Raw genomic sequence first — 18863 nt, 5'->3', positions numbered from 1 at the left:
GAACAGGATGGACAAGGCAGGAGATGGTGGGGGCAGCAGTGATAGGACAATATGGAACAGGATGGACAACGCAGGAGATGGAGGGGGCAGCAGTGATAGGACAATATGGAACAGGATAGACAAGGCAGGAGATGGTGGGAGCAGCAGTGATAGGACAATATGGAACAGGATGGAAAAGGCAAGAGAAGGTGGGAGCAGCAGTGATAGGACAATATGGAACAGGATGGACAACGCAGGAGATGGAGGGGGCAGCAGTGATAGGACAATATGGAACAGGATAGACAAGGCAGGAGATGGTGGGGGCAACAGTGATAGGACAATATGGAACAGGATGGACAACGCAGGAGATGGAGGGGGCAGCAGTGATAGGACAATATGGAACAGGATAGACAAGGCAGGAGATGGTGGGAGCAGCAGTGATAGGACAATATGGAACAGGATGGAAAAGGCAAGAGAAGGTGGGAGCAGCAGTGATAGGACAATATGGAACAGGATAGACAAGGCAGGAGATGGTGGGAGCAGCAGTTTTAGGACAATATGGAACAGGATAGACAAGGCAGGAGATGGTGGGGGCAGCAGAGGCAGGACAATATGGAACAGGATGGACAAGGCAGGAGATGGAGGGGGCAGCAGTGATAGGACAATATGGAACAGGATGGACAAGGCAGGAGATGGAGGGGGCGGCAGTGATAGGACAATATGGAACAGGATGGACAAGGCAGGAGATGGTGGGGGCAGCAATGATAGGACAACTTGATACAGGATGGACAAGGCAGGAGATGGAGGGGGCGGCAGTGATAGGACAATATGGAACAGGATGGACAAGGCAGGAGATGGTGGGAGCAGCAATGATAGAACAATATGGAACAGGATAGACAAGGCAGGAGATGGTGGGGGCGGCAGTGATAGGACAAAGTGGAACAGGATAGACAAGGCAGGAGTTGGTGGGGGCAGCAGTGATAGGACAATATGGAACAGGATAGACAAGGCAGGAGATGGTGGGGGCAGCAGTGATAGGACAATATGGAACAGGATAGACAAGGCAGGAGATGGTGGGGGCAGCAGTGATAGGACAATACGGAACAGGATACACAAGGCAGGAGATGGTGGGGGCAGCAGTGATAGGACAATACGGAACAGGATGGACAAGGCAGGAGATGGTGGGGGCAGCAGTGATAGAACAATATGGAACAGGATAGACTAGGCAGGAGATGGTGGGGGCAGCAGTGGCAGGACAATATGGAATAGGATAGACAAGGCAGGAGATGGTGGGGGCAGCAATGATAGGACAACATGGAACAGGATGGACAAGGCAGGAGATGGTGGGGGCAGCAGTGGCAGGACAATATGGAACAGGATAGACAAGGCAGGAGATGGTGGGGGCAGCAGTGGCAGGACAATATGGAACAGGATAGACAAGGCAGGAGATGGTGGGGGCAGCAGTGATAGGACAATATGGAACAGGATAGACAAGGCAGGAGATGGTGGGGGCAGCAGTGATAGGACAATATGGAACAGGATAGACAAGGCAGGAGATGGTGGGGGCAGCAGTGATAGGACAATATGGAACAGGATAGACAAGGCAGGAGATGGTGGGGGCAGCAGTGATAGGACAATATGGAACAGGATAGACAAGGCAGGAGATGGTGGGGGCAGCAGTGGCAGGACAATATGGAACAGGATAGACAAGGCAGGAGATGGTGGGGGCAGCAGTGATAGGACAATATGGAACAGGATAGACAAGGCAGGAGATGGTGGGAGCAGCAGTGATAGGACAATATGGAACAGGATGGACAAGGCAGGAGATGGTGGGGGCAGCAGTGATAGGACAATATGGAACAGGATGGACAAGGCAGCAGATGGTGGGGGCAGCAGTGGCAGGACAATATGGAACAGGATAGACAAGGCAGGAGATGGTGGGGGCAGCAGTGATAGGACAATATGGAACAGGATGGACAAGGCAGGAGATGGTGGGGGCAGCAGTGGCAGGACAATATGGAACAGGATAGACAAGGCAGGAGATGGTGGGGGCAGCAGTGATAGGACAATATGGAACAGGATGGACAAGGCAGGAGATGGTGGGGGCAGCAGTGATAGGACAATATGGAACAGGATGGACAAGGCAGGAGATGGTGGGGGCAGCAGTGATAGGACAACTTGATACAGGCTGGACAAGGCAGGAGATGGTGGGAGAAGCAGTGATAGGTCAATATGGAACAGGATGGACAAGGCAGGAGATGGTGGGGGCACCAGTGATAGGACAATATGGAACAGGATGGACAAGGCAGGAGATGGTGAGGGCAGCAGTGATAGGACAATATGGAACAGGATAGACAAGGCAGGAGATGGTGGGGGCAGCAGTGATAGGACAATATGGAACAGGATGGACAAGGCAGGAGATGGTGGGGGCAGCAATGATAGGACAACATGGAACAGGATGGACAAGGCAGGAGATGGTGGGGGCAGCATTGATAGGACAACATGGAACAGGATGGACAAGGCAGGAGATGGTGGGGGCAGCAATGATAGGACAACATGGAACAGGATGGACAAGGCAGGAGATGGTGGGGGCAGCATTGATAGGACAACATGGAACAGGATGGACAAGGCAGGAGATGGTGGGGGCAGCATTGATAGGACAACATGGAACAGGATAGACAAGGCAGGAGATGGTGGGAGCAGCAGTGATAGGACAATATTGAACAGGATGGACAAGGCAGGAGATGGTGGGGGCAGCAGTGATAGGACAATATGGAACAGGATGGACAAGGCAGGAGATGGTGGGGGCAGCAATGATAGGACAACATGGAACAGGATGGACAAGGCAGGAGATGGTGGGGGCAGCAGTGATAGGACAATATGGAACAGGATGGACAAAGCAGGAGATTGTGGGAGAAGCAGTGATAGGACAATATGGAACAGGATGGACAAGGCAGGAGATGGTGGGGGCAGCAGTGATAGGACAATATGGAACATGATGGACAAGGCAGGAGATGGTGGGAGCAGCAGTGATAGGACAATATGGAACAGGATGGACAAGGCAGGAGATGGTGGGAGAAGCAGTGATAGGACAATATGGAACAGGATGGACAAGGCAGGAGATGGTGGGGGCAGCAGTGATAGGACAATATGGAACAGGATGGACAAGGCAGGAGATGGTGGGAGCAGCAGTGATAGGACAATATGGAACAGGATGGACAAGGCAGGAGATGGTGGGAGAAGCAGTGATAGGACAATATGGAACAGGATGGACAAGGCAGGAGATGGTGGGGGCAGCAGTGATAGGACAATATGGAACATGATGGACAAGGCAGGAGATGGTGGGAGCAGCAGTGATAGGACAATATGGAACAGGATGGACAAGGCAGGAGATGGTGGGAGAAGCAGTGATAGGACAATATGGAACAGGATGGACAAGGCAGGAGATGGTGGGAGAAGCAGTGATAGGACAATATGGAACAGGATGGACAAGGCAGGAGATGGTGGGAGCAGCAGTGATAGGACAATATGGAACAGGATGGACAAGGCAGGAGATGGTGGGGGCAGCAGTGATAGGACAATATGGAACAGGATGGACAACGCAGGAGATGGTGGGGGCAGCATTGATAGGACAATATGGAACAGGATAGACAAGGCAGGAGATGGTGGGAGAAGCAGTGATAGGACAATATGGAACAGGATAGACAAGGCAGGAGATGGTGGGAGCAGCAGTTATAGGACAATATGGAACAGGATGGACAACGCAGGAGATGGTGGGGGCAGCATTGATAGGACAATATGGAACAGGATGGACAACGCAGGAGATGGTGGGGGCAGCATTGATAGGACAACATGGAACAGGATGGACAAGGCAGGAGATGGTGGGGGCAGCAGTGATAGGACAATATGGAACCCGGATGGACAAGGCAGGAGATGGTGGGAGCAGCAGTTATAGGACAATATGGAACAGGATGGACAACGCAGGAGATGGTGGGGGCAGCATTGATAGGACAATATGGAACAGGATGGACAAGGCAGGAGATGGTGGGAGAAGCAGTGATAGGACAATATGGAACAGGATGGACAAGGCAGGAGATGGTGGGAGCAGCAGTGATAGGACAATATGGAACAGGATGGACAAGGCAGGAGATGGTGGGGGCAGCAGTGATAGGACAATATGGAACAGGATGGACAAGGCAGGAGATGGTGGGGGCAGCAGTGATAGGACAATATGGAACAGGATGGACAACGCAGGAGATGGTGGGGGCAGCATTGATAGGACAATATGGAACAGGATAGACAAGGCAGGAGATGGTGGGAGAAGCAGTGATAGGACAATATGGAACAGGATAGACAAGGCAGGAGATGGTGGGAGCAGCAGTTATAGGACAATATGGAACAGGATGGACAACGCAGGAGATGGTGGGGGCAGCATTGATAGGACAATATGGAACAGGATGGACAACGCAGGAGATGGTGGGGGCAGCATTGATAGGACAACATGGAACAGGATGGACAAGGCAGGAGATGGTGGGGGCAGCAGTGATAGGACAATATGGAACAGGATGGACAACGCAGGAGATGGTGGGGGCAGCAATGATAGGACAACATGGAACAGGATGGACAAGGCAGAAGATGGTGGGGGCAGCAGTGATAGGACAATATGGAACAGGATAGACAAGGCAGGAGATGGTGGGGGCAGCAATGATAGGACAACTTGATACAGGCTGGACAAGGCAGGAGATGGTGGGGGCAGCAGTGGCAGGACAATATGGAACAGGATGAACAAGGCAGGAGATGGTGGGAGCAGCAGTGATAGGACAATATGGAACAGGATGGACAAGGCAGGAGATGGTGGGAGCAGCAGTGATAGGACAATATGGAACAGGATAGACAAGGCAGGAGATGGTGGGGGCAGCAGTGGCAGGACAATATGGAACAGGATGGACAAGGCAGGAGATGGTGGGGGCAGCAGTGATAGGACAGTATGGAACAGGATGGACAAGGCAGGAGATGGAGGGGGCGGCAGTGATAGGACAATATGGAACAGGATGGACAAGGCAGGAGATGGTGGGGGCAGCAATGATAGGACAACTTGATACAGGCTGGACAAGGCAGGAGATGGTGGGAGCAGCAGTGATAGGACAATATGGAACAGGATAGACAAGGCAGGAGATGGTGGGAGCAGCAGTGATAGGACAATATGGAACAGGATAGACAAGGCAGGAGATGGTGGGGGCAGCAGTGATAGGACAATATGGAACAGGATGGACAAGGCAGGAGATGGTGGGGGCAGCAGTGATAGGACAATATGGAACAGGATGGACAAGGCAGGAGATGGAGGGGGCAGCAGTGGCAGGACAATATGGAACAGGATGGACAAGGCAGGAGATGGTGGGGGCAGCAGTGATAGGACAATATGGAACAGGATGGACAAGGCAGGAGATGGTGGGGGCAGCAGTGGCAGGACAATATGGAACAGGATGGACAAGGCAGGAGATGGTGGGGGCAGCAGTGATAGGACAATATGGAACAGGATGGACAAGGCAGGAGATGGAGGGGGCGGCAGTGATAGGACAATATGGAACAGGATGGACAAGGCAGGAGATGGTGGGGGCAGCAATGATAGGACAACTTGATACAGGCTGGACAAGGCAGGAGATGGTGGGAGCAGCAGTGATAGGACAATATGGAACAGGATAGACAAGGCAGGAGATGGTGGGAGCAGCAGTGATAGGACAATATGGAACAGGATGGACAAGGCAGGAGATGGTGGGAGCAGCAGTGATAGGACAATATGGAACAGGATAGACAATGCAGGAGATGGTGGGGGCAGCAGTGATAGGACAATATGGAACAGGATAGACAAGGCAGGAGATGGTGGGAGCAGCAGTGATAGGACAATATGGAACAGGATGGAAAAGGCAAGAGAAGGTGGGAGCAGCAGTGATAGGACAATATGGAACAGGATAGACAAGGCAGGAGATGATGGGGGCAGCAGTGGCAGGACAATATGGAACAGGATGGACAAGGCAGGAGATGGTGGGGGCGGCAGTGATAGGACAATATGGAACAGGATAGACAAGGCAGGAGATGGTGGGAGAAGCAGTGATAGGACAATATGGAACAGGATGGACAAGGCAGGAGATGGTGGGGGCAGCAGTGATAGGACAATATGGAACAGGATAGACAAGGCAGGAGATGGTGGGAGAAGCAGTGATAGGACAATATGGAACAGGATAGACAAGGCAGGAGATGGTGGGGGCAGCAGTGATAGGACAATATGGAACAGGATAGACAAGGCAGGAGATGGTGAGGGTAGCAGTGATAGGACAATATGGAACAGGATAGACAAGGCAGGAGATGGTGGGGGCAGCAGTGATAGGACAATATGGAACAGGATAGACAAGGCAGGAGATGGTGGGAGCAGCAGTGATAGGACAATATGGAACAGGATGGACAAGGCAGGAGATGGTGGGGACAGCAATGATAGGACAATATGGAACAGGATAGACAAGGCAGGAGATGGTGGGGGCGGCAGTGATAGGACAATATGGAACAGGATGGACAAGGCAGGAGATGGTGGGGGCAGCAGTGATAGGACAATATGGAACAGGATAGACAAGGCAGGAGATGGTGGGGACAGCAGTGATAGGACAATATGGAACAGGATGGACAAGGCAGGAGATGGCATCCTACTGTGTGGGGTTGGTTGTAATGGTGGCATTAATGGGAGAACAGTAAAAACCAGGACATACTAAGCAGGAGATGAGGTCCTACTGTGTGATGGAAGCAGAAGCAGGACCATGTGTAACAGGCAGGCCAGAGCAGGAGATGAGGTCCTACTGTGTGATGGAAGCAGTAGCAGGACCATGTGTAACAGGAAGGCCAGGTCAGGAGAGGATGTCTCGGGGTAGTAGTAGCAGCAGTACTATATACATCACTATCTATATTCTTACTTAGAACATTCCTGGACATCTTTTTTTACAAAGATTTTTGCCATTAGGGGGCTCCACTGCTGAAAGGCCAGCACTGTAATAAGCAGGTATTATGGACCCATGAACTGGTTTGATGTGTGGGCTATTCCTGAGGGCCTTATGTAAGCGATCACCTGGTTCTCACTCTGTAAATCTCTATACAGGGATCTGGAGGATTCTATAGGGTTCTTCCTTTTAGGAGTGGCCCCTTTGTGTAGGTGACGACTGACAAGGCAGATTATGGGACACTGGTGTGAAGTACAAAGGGGTCAGGAAAGAGAGGAGTCAGGAAAGAGAGGAGTCAGGAGAGAAAGGAGTCAGGAGAGAGAGGAGTCAGGTACAAGCCGAGGTCAGGAAATAGAAGAAAATCTACAATCAGAAAATAAAGACAGATAACAGTGATAGTGAGATCCATCCCTTTTCCTTTTATTGGGTCCATTTTGACTTGTGCCTTTTTTTCTTTCTGTTCTTAGGTTTGGCAATAAAAAGAAAATCTTCCTTTCTTTACTATACAGTATTGTGCAAAAGATTTAGGCATGATGAAGGCTACAATGTAATAATGCTTTCAGAAATAGAAGGATTAACAATCTATCAAAGACATAGTATAGTATATAAACAGTATATATTTGTCAGTGACATTTACATGTGTGTGACTGCGCCTCATTGAAGTAACTGCCAGTACCTGTAATAACTTCACCTACAATGTACCTCAGTATTTCACCCTCTTACGTCTCCTCAGCAGGTCCTTGTAGCTCAATGCCAGTCTGCTCCCATCAGTCACTGCTCTAGGACTGTACACCTTCTTATTCCTATATGGTATTATGCCCACCCAGCTCTCCGCGAGGTCGCTCCTGCGGTATTATTTTGGCCTCTGTACATCATGCTATATGGTCTTCCAGAAGCCGGAGATCATTGACTATTATCCACTATAGAGATGGCTGATCCTCTGAAGATACATTTTGTGTTGGGTTCAGATGGTTTGTCCCAAAGATTAGTTTCAGAAATAATAAGATTGCCACGAACTGGAAGTGAAATTATTGTGCTCATGGGTCTCTTCATACCGCAGAGTATAATAGGGGGAGGCCCGGGGGGAAATATAACTGTTATACGCACCTTCCCTCAACTCTGGGAATCCGGCGCCCCCTCTGGGTCCTCTTGTGGGTAGCATCATGTGCTTCGGGGTCACCGCTAAGGCCTGTGATTGGAGCTCATGATGAGGAATGTCAACGTCATGACCCAGAGTGAACACCAGACACCGCAAGGCCGCCCTCAAGAGACGAAAGAGACCCCACAGTATAAGAATCTCACTTCTGATTTGCAGGTGATGAATCCCTAAAGTTTCAGGTTTGGATCGAAACCAAAACTTTTTGGATGATTTTTTTCTTGTTGGTTATTGAATGAGCAAAAACGGTACGGCCAAGTATAGTGGAATCGCCCAAAGATTGAGGAAAATAGGAAGGAGGACTACAAGGTCCACGGGGGAGCAGTAACATCCACAAACTATAGCAGATGTTATACTGTGATACATAGTGTAGTGTCTGCGGTGTCCTACCCATGGAGACGCTGCTTCCGAATTTCTGGTGATGCTTCAGATATTCTCGTGTTACTTTGGATATTCTCGTGTTACTTTGGATATTCTGGTGTTACTTTGGATGTTCTGGTGTTACTTCGGATATTCTGGTGTTACTTTGGATGTTCTGGTGTTACTTTGGATGTTCTGGTGTTACTTTGGATATTCTGGTGTTACTTTGGATGTTCTGGTGTTACTTTGGATATTCTGGTGTTACTTTGGATGTTCTGGTGTTACTTTGGATGTTCTGGTGTTACTTCGGATATTCTGGTGTTACTTTGGATGTTATGGTGTTACTTCAGATGTTCTGGTGTTACTTTGGATGTTCTGGTGATACTTTGGATGTTCTGGTGATACTTTGGATGTTCTGGTGTTACTTCAGATGTTCTGGTGTTACTTTGGATGTTCTGGTGTTACTTTGGATGTTCTGGTGTTACTTCGGATATTCTGGTGTTACTTTGGATGTTCTGGTGATACTTCATACAGTCTGAAGTTACTTCGGATATTCTGGTGTTACTTTGGATGTTCTGGTGTTACTTTGGATGTTCTGGTGTTACTTCAGATGTTCTGGTGTTACTTTGGATGTTCTTGTGTTACTTTGGATGTTCTGGTGTTACTTCGGATATTCTGGTGTTACTTTGGATGTTCTGGTGATACTTCATACAGTCTGAAGTTACTTCGGATATTCTGGTGATACTTCAGATATTCTGGTGTTACTTTGGATGTTCTGGTGTTACTTTGGATGTTCTGGTGTTACTTCGGATATTCTGGTGTTACTTTGGATGTTCTGGTGTTACTTTGGATATTCTGGTGTTACTTTGGATGTTCTGGTGTTACTTTGGATGTTCTGGTGTTACTTCGGATATTCTGGTGTTACTTTGGATGTTCTGGTGTTACTTTGGATGTTATGGTGTTACTTCAGATGTTCTGGTGTTACTTTGGATGTTCTGGTGTTACTTTGGATGTTATGGTGTTACTTCAGATGTTCTGGTGTTACTTTGGATGTTCTGGTGTTACTTTGGATGTTCCGGTGTTACTTCAGACAGTCTGAAGTTACTTCAGATATTCTGGTGTTACTTTGGATGTTCTGGTGTTACTTTGGGTGTTCTGGTGTTACTTCGGATATTCTGGTGTTACTTTGGATGTTCTGGTGTTACTTTGGATGTTCTGGTGTTACTTCAGATGTTCTGGTGTTACTTTGGATGTTCTGGTGTTACTTTGGATGTTCTGGTGATACTTTGGATGTTCTGGTGTTACTTCAGATGTTCTGGTGTTACTTTGGATGTTCTGGTGTTACTTTGGATGTTCTGGTGTTACTTCGGATATTCTGGTGTTACTTTGGATGTTCTGGTGATACTTCATACAGTCTGAAGTTACTTCGGATATTCTGGTGTTACTTTGGATGTTCTGGTGTTACTTTGGATGTTCTGGTGTTACTTCAGATGTTCTGGTGTTACTTTGGATGTTCTTGTGTTACTTTGGATGTTCTGGTGTTACTTCGGATATTCTGGTGTTACTTTGGATGTTCTGGTGATACTTCATACAGTCTGAAGTTACTTCGGATATTCTGGTGATACTTCAGATATTCTGGTATTACTTTGGATGTTCTGGTGTTACTTTGGATGTTCTGGTGTTACTTCGGATATTCTGGTGTTACTTTGGATGTTCTGGTGTTACTTCAGATGTTCTGGTGTTACTTTGGATGTTCTGGTGTTACTTTGGATGTTCTGGTGTTACTTCGGATATTCTGGTGTTACTTTGGATGTTCTGGTGATACTTCATACAGTCTGAAGTTACTTCGGATATTCTGGTGATACTTCAGATATTCTGGTGTTACTTTGGATGTTCTGGTGTTACTTTGGATGTTCTGGTGTTACTTCGGATATTCTGGTGTTACTTTGGATGTTCTGGTGTTACTTTGGATATTCTGGTGTTACTTTGGATGTTCTGGTGTTACTTTGGATGTTCTGGTGTTACTTCGGATATTCTGGTGTTACTTTGGATGTTCTGGTGTTACTTTGGATGTTATGGTGTTACTTCAGATGTTCTGGTGTTACTTTGGATGTTCTGGTGTTACTTTGGATGTTATGGTGTTACTTCAGATGTTCTGGTGTTACTTTGGATGTTCTGGTGTTACTTTGGATGTTCCGGTGTTACTTCAGACAGTCTGAAGTTACTTCAGATATTCTGGTGTTACTTTGGATGTTCTGGTGTTACTTTGGGTGTTCTGGTGTTACTTCGGATATTCTGGTGTTACTTTGGATGTTCTGGTGTTACTTTGGATGTTCTGGTGTTACTTCAGATGTTCTGGTGTTACTTTGGATGTTCTGGTGTTACTTTGGATGTTCTGGTGATACTTTGGATGTTCTGGTGTTACTTCAGATGTTCTGGTGTTACTTTGGATGTTCTGGTGTTACTTTGGATGTTCTGGTGTTACTTCGGATATTCTGGTGTTACTTTGGATGTTCTGGTGATACTTCATACAGTCTGAAGTTACTTCGGATATTCTGGTGTTACTTTGGATGTTCTGGTGTTACTTTGGATGTTCTGGTGTTACTTCAGATGTTCTGGTGTTACTTTGGATGTTCTTGTGTTACTTTGGATGTTCTGGTGTTACTTCGGATATTCTGGTGTTACTTTGGATGTTCTGGTGATACTTCATACAGTCTGAAGTTACTTCGGATATTCTGGTGATACTTCAGATATTCTGGTATTACTTTGGATGTTCTGGTGTTACTTTGGATGTTCTGGTGTTACTTCGGATATTCTGGTGTTACTTTGGATGTTCTGGTGTTACTTCAGATGTTCTGGTGTTACTTTGGATGTTCTGGTGTTACTTTGGATGTTCTGGTGTTACTTCGGATATTCTGGTGTTACTTTGGATGTTCTGGTGATACTTCATACAGTCTGGAGTTACTTCGGATATTCTGATGTTACTTTGGATGTTCTGGTGTTACTTCAGATGTTCTGGTGTTACTTTGGATGTTCTGGTGTTACTTTGGATGTTCTGGTGTTACTTCGGATATTCTGGTGTTACTTTGGATGTTCTGGTGATACTTCATACAGTCTGAAGTTACTTCAGATATTCTGGTGATACTTTGGATGTTCTGGTTATACTTCAGATATACTGGTGATACTTCAGATGTTCTGGTGTTACATCGAATGTTCTGGTCATACTTTGGATGTTCTAGTGATACTTCGGATGTTACTTAAGCTTGTCCACGGTAAATGCTCAATTTAAGAGGCCAGAGATGACCACAGAAGTTGGCCAAATAAAAAGACAATTGGAAACACAATAATGTGACTGCATTGTATGGATGTGTAACCACCAAGCTTGAAGTAAAGTGCCCTGGGCTCAGCGGTGGGCTGCTACTGGTTTCTCTAACTTCCATATTCACAGGTACCCCAGACCTACCACCAACTAGGAGCCTGGAGACTGCCTGGGGTGCACTTCCCCATTTGTTGGGGAACGTCGAATGCCAACAAGACTCTTCTTGGACAACATCTCTATGTTTCCATGGGTGAATGGTATTGAACCAAGTCATGGCTAATGTGACTTGTAACTAAGAGAATTCTGACTTCATTGTATGGATGTGTAACCACCAAGCTTAAAGCGCCATGGTCTTGGCTGTTGACTCCCACCTGAAATCTCCTAAATTCTTCAATTTGTACAGTCAGGGGTACACCAAACTCACCACCAAATGGGAGCCTGGAGACTACTTGATGTGCCCTGTAAGTTCCAACTTTCCCCTTTATCATTGTACTGCTCAGACTCATGGAAGGTTTGGCCATTAAATTTGTTGGGTTGACTACGAACCCTCAAATTAACCTCTGAACCCAAGTTATCCCATCCCCATGAGGGCAGTATCAAAACTCCACCCCTTTGTTGTGTCATGCACCACCAAACGGTAAGATGGTTCCAGTTGTCTTTTAATATTGGTTTCCTTTTTTGACCTTTTAACTTCATCTTATAAAAAGTTGTTTTAATTTTTTTTTTTAAGTATTGGGTATCAAGCTGATGTGATCTGACCAGGAAAGAAAGATGTTACCAAGACTCTACTGGGGCTCCATCTCTCCATGTCCAAGGATGTTGCACCAATGTTGAGCTGGATGCTTCAGGACTTGGCTCCTGTCCTGCATCGGGTTCCTCAGGCCATGGAATTCTAGGCTATATGTTATACATCCAAACCCTGAATGGTGTGACCTTAGGACGTTATTAGGAGCTATGTATATAGTCCCTCGAGGCTGCAAGATAACAGGTCTGTTATGACACTACTATATGGCTCTTACACCGACCATGGCTGTATATGGCTCTTACACCGACCATGGCTGTATATGGCCCTTACACTGACTATACTGTAACTGTATATGGCCCTTACAATGACCTTCTTCACCTCTTGGTTCCTCAGTCTGTAGATAAGAGGATTCAGCATTGGGGTCATCACTACGTAAAAAATGGAAACCAGCTTGTCTTCCTTCTTGAAGGTGTCTTCAGGGGGGTGCATATAGGTGAGGAACACAGGTACAAAGAAAATGGAGCAACAGATAAGGTGTGAGGAGCAGGTGCTGAAGGCCTTCTCTCTGCCCTTAGATGACCTGATTTGTAAAATAGAAAAAAAAATGAAGATGTAGGAGACCAGGATGGTGGTAAATGAACATGCACAAAGAGATCCTATGATGAATACAGTGACCATGTCACAGGTGAAGGTATCTGAGCAGGACAGTTTGAGCACCGGTGGGATGTCACAGTAGAAGTGGTCGATGAGGTTTGAGGCACAATATTCGAGGCTGAAAACACAGCTGGTCAGTGCTGCTGACTGCAAGATGCCAAGACTAAAGGCAAGGATGACCAGATGAAAGCATTTCTTCCTGGTCATGATGGACACGTAATGTAAAGGATGGCAGATGGCAGCGTAGCGGTCATAGGACATGATCGAGAGGAGAAGGACTTCTGTACCTCCAAAGCTGGCAAAGAAGAAGAACTGGAGAGCACAACCCTGAAATGTGATGACCTTCTCTATGGAGATCAGATCAGAGATCATCTTAGGAACCACAACTGATGAGTAGAAGAGGTCCACCACCGAGAGCCAACTGAGGAAGTAATACATGGGAGTGTGGAGAGTGGACGTCTTATAGACAATGACCATTATACCAACATTACCCACCACAGTTATGATGTAGACCTGTAGGAAGAAAGCAAAGAAGAAATAGACAAGGTTTTCCTCATTGGTCAGTCCAGAAAACACAAACATGGTCGCCTGAGTCTTGTTCATGTTGTTCCTTTCCCTGTAGAGTTAAAAGACAAAAGAATTACAACAATGACATCAGATGAAAACCTACAAGATGTAACAAGAAGTCACCAGGACCCATTGTATGATATGTCACAGGAGCACCATGTCATGTGTCATCTATAATACTGGGGTCTTCCTATATGGCAAGGAGGTCTTTGAGCCTTCTCCACCACCATAGCAGACCATGCACCACCTGAGGGCATCTCCTTGTTCATGTAGAGACGAAGCTCTTATCGTTCTATTGAGGCATCATGGACCTCTCCACTTCTCTATTCCCAGGGGTCATTGTCTATGGTCCCCAATCTCTTGTATCTCCACAAAAAGACCAAAGAACCAAATATAGATGTAGAGAAGACGTCAGCTCATTACTAGAGTATGTCAACAGGTCAGTGCAAACAAGCTTGAACACAAACACATACTGTAAGACTACTTGAGATGGGGGAACCTTACTGGGAACCAAAATGGCTATTATTATATACTCTAGGGCAGACCTGGGCAATGTACGGCCTGTGGGCCACATCCGGCCCTCTGACTACATCTGTCCGGCCCGTATAGCTAGTGGAAGTTTGTTCAAGGCCCTGTGATGATGTCATCACAGCCTATCACCAGGATAGGCTATGACTTGTTAGTGGGCGGAGCCACACGGGACTGTGTGCTTTCTGCAAGCTGCCGGCAATGGAGGCTGCTGGATGATAGAGAGAAGAGACAGCATGTGTGAGCAAGAGGGGAACTAGGGGCAGATGTTGGAGGGCAGTTACACTGAATGCACATGTAGGGGGGACATTAAACTAGGGGGAAGATGGACGAGGATATTAAACCATGGGGGTAGCTGGAGGGGGACATGTCTGCCTCTAGTTGCCCCCAATTTAATGTCCCCTCTAGTTTCTGCTGGTTTATACTGGGGCACCAAGAGAGGGACTTAATACTGTGGGACATTTGGAGGGAAACGTTATAATGTATGGGTGGGATTATACTTTGTGGGGCACATGGGAAAGATGATTGAGAATGGGCGGAGTCAGCGGAGAAGTGGGAGGAACTAAATTTGCCGCAGCACGCATGGCCCTCTAGAACCGTTACAATTTCTCATGTGGCCCCATGGGAAAATTAATTCCCTACCCCTGCTCTAGGGTCTCTTCACTTAAAGCCCCACACATAGGATACTGACCCCATACAGTATAATTACCCCATACAGTATAATGCCCCCACCAGTGTCCCCATACAATATAATGGCACCCGGAATTGTCCTCACATAGTGGTATTAGTTCATTACTCACTTTTCTGATCCCCAGCCCCGCTCCTTCTCTGCCCCGGGCACACTGATATGATATGATATGATATGACATGTTATGCTCAGAGTAGGAAGGGCCAGGAAGAGCTGCAGAGTAGAAAGGTAAGTACTTGAGGCCTAAAATTCAGAAAATAGTAGGGCACGGAGCATAGTGTCAAAACCAGGTCAGAGCACATCTTCTCATCAGTCCTGCAATCTGGTGATATTTGTAACCACTGGGGATCAGAACCAAAGAGAACCAGCTGCACCCCGACCTCTGGTTGTGGGACACAATGTCAGCTATCCTGGTGCTGAATCCAGGTTGGGACTGGAGAACGTGGCCAACTTAGCATCATAGCTCTATGGCTGCCAGCTGACCAGTGTCAGAATAGGCCCGGGGGATATTTTTAGTCTGTAGGGGCTGTGGGGGAGGCAGCTCAGGAACAGCAAAGTAAATAAACTTTCACATCAGGCACAAAAGGAGCAAAATAAAATACAGCCTTAACTTCAGGCAAAAACTGACTAACGGAACAATAAATACTCCCTGTACCTGGGGCTTATTACCAGCTACACAAATCAAACAAAAAGAGCACCATACTGTCTCATAGTGTGTTAGGACAGACCCCGGCGCCGCCTCTCGCTCCCGGGATCTGAACTGACGTGCCGGCTCTGCAGCCTCTTATGGGTCAGTAATGAGCCTATGACCCACACCTGGGGCTGAGGCCTATTCCAGACCTGCCCTGGACCACACATAAGTCAGGAATCTGGGGCTCCAGCGCTCTGCCTGTCACCTGCTCAAAGCGCCTAAGATACCTTCAGAAACATCAGGCAATAAATACATGGACGGAAAGCCGAAGGTCAAGACAGAAGACCTGAAGATGCAGGAAAACCTCCCTCTTATATGTGTCATGATCCATTCATTCATTACAAACCGTCAGGCCATAGGGGGTGACAACTAAACATTGAGCAGAGCCACTGACCACTGACCAGCAAATAGGTGCAACCAGGCATTGGCCACTGTCCTGGAAAGTACAAGACAGATGGAGAAGTGATGACTCCTGAGTAGTGTACATGACTTGGTGAAGTCTGGAGCAGCCAAGATGGGACATAAGTCAGCAGCTTATTAAGATCCCAGAAGCCCCAAAAGGTTTCTATTGGTGTCCTCAGGTTCACTACCATTCAGCAAGGTAAAGTTCTTTGTGAACCTCCTATCAGAGCCCACAAAGCTCAAAACTCAATAGCCGCTATCAGGGTAGACCATGGGTGCACTGCCCAGACCTCAGAAACCATGGCCTGAATTGAGGTTCCCCCAATGGTTTCATTTCATTCAGACAGAACCAGAAGTGATAGTATTATAGTCTGGAGTTTCTTCGTGTAGAGGGCGTCAAAGTCATGATACATCTACACAAGAATCATGACACTGGTGGAAGAGAGCAGAAGATGATCAAAGATGACCTGGATGTAGCATCAGACACTGCAAAGGAGCCCAGGAGAGGAGAGGGAGAGTGAGTATCAGTGTGTATTATCAGCCTAGCCCCAAACCTAATGTATCATCCTAAACCTGACCCTAATGTTTCAGCCTAACCCTGAGCCTAATGTATCAGCCTAACCCTGACCCTAATGTATCAGCCTAACCCTGACCCTAATGTATCAGCCTAACCCTGACCCTAATGTATCAGCCTAACCCTGACCCTAATGTATCAGCCTAACCCTGACCCTAATGTATAAGCCTAACCCTGAGCCTAATGTATCAGCCTAACCCTGACCCTAATGTATCAGCCTAACCCTGACCCTAATGTATCAGCCTAACCCTGAGCCTAATGTATCAGCCTAACCCTGAGCCTAATGTATCAGCCTAAGCCTGACCCTAATGTATAAGCCTAACCCTGAGCCTAATGTATCAGCCTAACCCTGACCCTAATGAATCAGCCTAACCCTGACCCTAATGTATCAGCCTAACCCTGACCCTAATGTATCAGCCTAAACCTGAGCCTAATGTATCAGCCTAAGCCTGACCCTAATGTATAAGCCTAACCCTGAGCCTAATGTATCAGCCTAACCCTGACCCTAATGTATCAGCCTAACCCTGACCCTAATGTATCAGCCTAACCCTGACCCTAATGTATCAGCCTAACCCTGAGCCTAATGTATCAGCCTAACCCTGACCCTAATGTATCAGCCTAACCCTGAGCCTAATGTATCAGCCTAACCCTGACCCTAATGTATCAGCCTAACCCTGACCCTAATGTATCAGCCTAACCCTGACCCTAATGTATCAGCCTAACCCTGAGCCTAATGTATCAGCCTAACCCTGAGCCTAATGTATCAGCCTAACCCTGACCCTAATGTATCAGCCGAACCCTGACCCTAATGTATCAGCCTTACCCTGACTCTAATGTATCAGCCTAACCCTGACTCTAATGTATCAGCCTAACCCTGACTCTAATGTATCAGCCTAACCCTAATGTATCAGCCTAACCCTGACCCTAATGTATCAGCCTAACCCTGACCCTAATGTATCAGCCTAAGCCTGACCCTAATATATCAGCCTAACCCTGAGCCTAATGTATCAGCCTAACCCTGAGCCTAATGTATCAGCCTAACCCTGAGCCTAATGTATCAGCCTAACCCTGACCCTAATGTATCAGCCTAAGCCTGACCCTAATGTATAAGCCTAACCCTGAGCCTAATGTATCAGCCTAACCCTGACCCTAATGTATCAGCCTAACCCTGAGCCTAATGTATCAGCCTAACCCTGAGCCTAATGTATCAGCCTAAGCCTGACCCTAATGTATAAGCCTAACCCTGAGCCTAATGTATCAGCCTAACCCTGACCCTAATGTATCAGCCTAACCCTGACCCTAATGTATCAGCCTAACCCTGACCCTAATGTATCAGCCTAACCCTGAGCCTAATGTATCAGCCTAAGCCTGACCCTAATGTATAAGCCTAACCCTGAGCCTAATGTATCAGCCTAACCCTGACCCTAATGTATCAGCCAAACCCTGACCCTAATGTATCAGCCTAACCCTGACCCTAATGTATCAGCCTAACCCTGACCCTAATGTATCAGCCTAACCCTGAGCCTAATGTATCAGCCTAAGCCTGACCCTAATGTATCAGCCTAAGCCTGACCCTAATGTATAAGCCTAACCCTGAGCCTAATGTATCAGCCTAACCCTGACCCTAATGTATCAGCCTAACCCTGACCCTAATGTATCAGCCTAACCCTGAGCCTAATGTATCACTTCCGGCTAGATCATGTAATGTTATAGATCCCTCAGTATATAGAGAATACCAGGTCCATATATCAGGCTCCGGCCCCTCCTTTATAGAAATTACTATATCAGAGGGGGAAACTAATAGCAATGTTTTAATAGCACTTAATAAAATTTAAAAAACTATAAAAATGTGAAAAATGGGAAAAACATGAATTGTTCACATTGTATGAGATATAAAAAAACTGCAAAATAAACATAAAAACAAAGCCCCGTCTATCACCGAACAAAGACGATGAAGAAACATGTTATTGCCCTGAGAGCGAATAAATATATATATAACAGAGTCTTGTCCTGAACTAGGTAAAACGTCCCGGTCTTGAAGTGGTTAATTTAGCCACCCCCAGGCTCGGGCTCTGCTTGGTACGGCTACTGTCCAGGAGGTAAGTGTGTGACACCCTTGGATGGCTCTGCTGGCACCAGCCAGGATTTCGTGGGTTAAGTCACTCATAGTGCAGGAGAAGACATTTGGGCATTTCTCCATCGTGACCTTGAGGGTTC

The 18863-nt window shown here is 47.0% G+C and overlaps 1 protein-coding gene across 1 annotated transcript; it reads right to left on the bottom strand.

Moving 5' to 3' along the window:
- Nucleotides 1–7865: 7865 nt before the first annotated feature.
- On the bottom strand, nt 7866–13799 carry LOC142204209 (olfactory receptor 5AR1-like). The gene is made up of 3 exons (XM_075275520.1): nt 12873–13799; nt 8070–8151; nt 7866–7978 (listed from the first exon to the last, which is right to left on the bottom strand). The coding sequence occupies exons 1-3, from the start codon at nt 13797–13799 to the stop codon at nt 7866–7868; spliced, it is 1122 nt and encodes a 373-aa protein (XP_075131621.1).
- Between the last annotated feature and the right edge of the window lie 5064 nt (nt 13800–18863).

The sequence above is a fragment of the Leptodactylus fuscus genome, chromosome 5 (genome assembly GCF_031893055.1).
Source record: "Leptodactylus fuscus isolate aLepFus1 chromosome 5, aLepFus1.hap2, whole genome shotgun sequence".
Taxonomy (NCBI): domain Eukaryota; kingdom Metazoa; phylum Chordata; class Amphibia; order Anura; family Leptodactylidae; genus Leptodactylus; species Leptodactylus fuscus.
The sequence above is the reverse complement of the archived record's forward strand: the minus strand, read 5'-3'. Positions and strand labels throughout refer to the sequence as shown.